General features: G+C 30.8%; 1 protein-coding gene across 1 annotated transcript; it reads right to left on the reverse strand.

Moving 5' to 3' along the window:
• LOC128518698 (olfactory receptor 6N2-like) lies at positions 1 to 984 on the reverse strand. The gene has a single exon (XM_053491942.1). The coding sequence runs from the start codon at positions 982 to 984 to the stop codon at positions 1 to 3; it is 984 nt and encodes a 327-aa protein (XP_053347917.1).
• Between the last annotated feature and the right edge of the window lie 1,758 nt (positions 985 to 2,742).

Genomic DNA, 2,742 nt, shown 5'->3' on the forward strand with positions numbered 1-2,742 from the left:
TTATTGAATACATGTAGAATTGTGTTTAATAATCTCATGACATATAGATGTTTTTCTTTTCAAAATTATTTTTTTAATTCTATTTAAAATCTGCTTCAGTTTCAGGCCATATATAATTGGATTTAATAAAGGAGGAATAACTAGAATTTCCACTGACATGATCATGCTAAACACATGTGGCATGTTTCCTTCCAATCTAGGATGTATAATTATAAAGCATGCTGTAATTGAGAGAGTTGTGAAAACTACAAGATGTGGTAAACATGTTTGTATGGCTTTTCTTCTGAAATCTTTTGGATTCATTAAACAGACTGAAAGTATTCTGCTATATGAGAAAAACACAAAAATCAATGGAGGAAACACAACAATACTTAAAATAACAAGTCCAAATATATAACTTACAGAAAAATCTCCACAGGCCAACTTAATCATTGAACTGTCATCACAGTAAATTCTATTTAACTTGAATTTACATAGTTTACGTTGATATGTTAATATTGAACCAATGCCTACTTCACAACAAGGAAGAAACCAACAGCAAAATAAAAGTATTTTAACAGTGGACATTTTTACAATTGAATTATATTGTAATGGTTTACAGATGGACACATATCTGTCATAGGCCATGGCTGATAAGAGTGTAAACTCTGAAGCACCATATGTATAAATGCAAAATGATTGAAATATGCAGAATTCGAAAGAAATGACCTGAATTTCAGACAGTAAATCAGTGAGCAGTTTAGGATAAAGAGCCATTGACCCGAAAAGATCATTACAAAGCAAAGCTGCAATGAAAATGTACATGGGCTCATGGAGACTTTTGTTTGTAAATATGATATAAATGACAAGACCATTACAACTTATGATCATCAGGTAGAGTGTTACAACAAATACAAAATAGACATATCTGTATTTCTCTAAATCCACATGGCCTTCCAACGATAAGTACATAATATCAGAAGAATAATTCATTAATTCATTCATAATGTTCATGCACTAAATTCATCAGTGTCTAAGAACATAAGGTGATACAGATCACAAAAACAGAGTCATGAGTAATTCAAACAAAACATCTACCATACATGGATTGTGGGAATGAAGCATAATTGAACAGTTTTACTGTGGCAAAAGCAGACCTGTGTTTATTTATACCCTTCATAACCACTATGTACAATATTTCAAATGCCACATATGTCATTACTCCAGAGGCATTCTTCTCCAATGTATTAAAACCAAGTTGAAATAATCTCATTCACCACTGAAAATCAAAGTAATGGAACAATAAGCAGAGCTAGCAAAACACTATGAAAATCTCTATTAAGAAATATATTTATATTAAGAAATAAAAATGTGAACAGAATTAAATAATTTATAAGGATGCTCAAATTATAATACATAGACTAAGACAAGTACTTCCAAAAGTTCTTGGCAAATTAAAAAAAATGAGATAAAGAAAAATAGTTCAGTTATTAAGAACTCATCATGGAATCCAACCAACTACCCAGAAGAAATAAACTAAATCTTGTGTTGTTGTTTTTACTATGTCACAACATACAAATTTACCATGTTCGTCAGTTTTTGTAAAGTACGATGAAGTTGGAATGAAGTACATTGTGGAGTACAGTTGTAATAAATTGTGATTCTGTGTCTTTGTATTTATCGAACAGTTTATTGCTAAAATACCTGTATATCAAGGTAATTAACTGCAGTTTACCAGCACTAAAGTCCTGCATGTGTGTACTGTACTGCAATATCTGTTATACTAACTAGGTTATTCTCTTCTTCTTTTTCTTCTTCTTTTTATTTTTATTATTATTATTATCATTATTTACAATAAATATATATTTATAAAAAGTTATTGTAATATTAATATATGGGAGCCTATTATTATTGTTTGTTCCTGACAAACACCATAAACATGATGCATAACATGATGCATAACATACTGATTAATTAGTACATGTTACCGGGATAAAATATGAGGGCAGGAGACTTGAAATGTAGACCATGTACAGCTTCCAAACATCTATGACACCATTATAATTACTATAATCACAATCACAATATGTGAATAGGTATAATGTTTATTGTTTGGTTCAAGAAATATAAAGTAGGATTTTACTAAGAAGCCTAATTTTATTAAAATGATGTGATTAGTGGCTCAGGTATAGTTTTGTGATTCAGAATGCTTGGTTTATTAAAGAAAGGCAGTGTAAGCTTTAACTTATTTTCAGGCACATGTAAACAGAAAACAGATGGAAGCAGGTAAAAGCCATAATGAACAGTAATGTCTTCCTCTTTTACTCCTCTTCCCCATTCCATTGCTTATCCTGCTTATCCTGCAGTTATCATGCGCTGAAGTCCTGCAGTAAGTGCTGTACTGCAGTAGCTGTTATCCTATTATTATTATTATTATTATTATTATTATTATTTAGCAGTTACTATTTCACTATTTGTGTATTATTTACGGTTTCACCTTGAATGTTTATTTTTTAAAATGATTGTCATATTGTAATGTATATACTGTATCAGTTATAACATTAAAATCTCCTGCCAAATACTCTGTAGGTCTTGGTCAGAATGCATTATTCAGCTGAAAAGGGCCAGTCTTATTAGAGGATATCGTTGCCCTGGAGTGGTGTTAAAAAATTTCTTAGGAATTGAGAAACATGACAAAGAGTTCAACGTGTTCACTTGGCTCAGATCTCATTCCAGTTGTATTGGAACCCAATATTAGGCATG

The sequence above is a fragment of the Clarias gariepinus genome, chromosome 3 (genome assembly GCF_024256425.1).
Source record: "Clarias gariepinus isolate MV-2021 ecotype Netherlands chromosome 3, CGAR_prim_01v2, whole genome shotgun sequence".
Lineage (NCBI taxonomy): Eukaryota > Metazoa > Chordata > Actinopteri > Siluriformes > Clariidae > Clarias > Clarias gariepinus.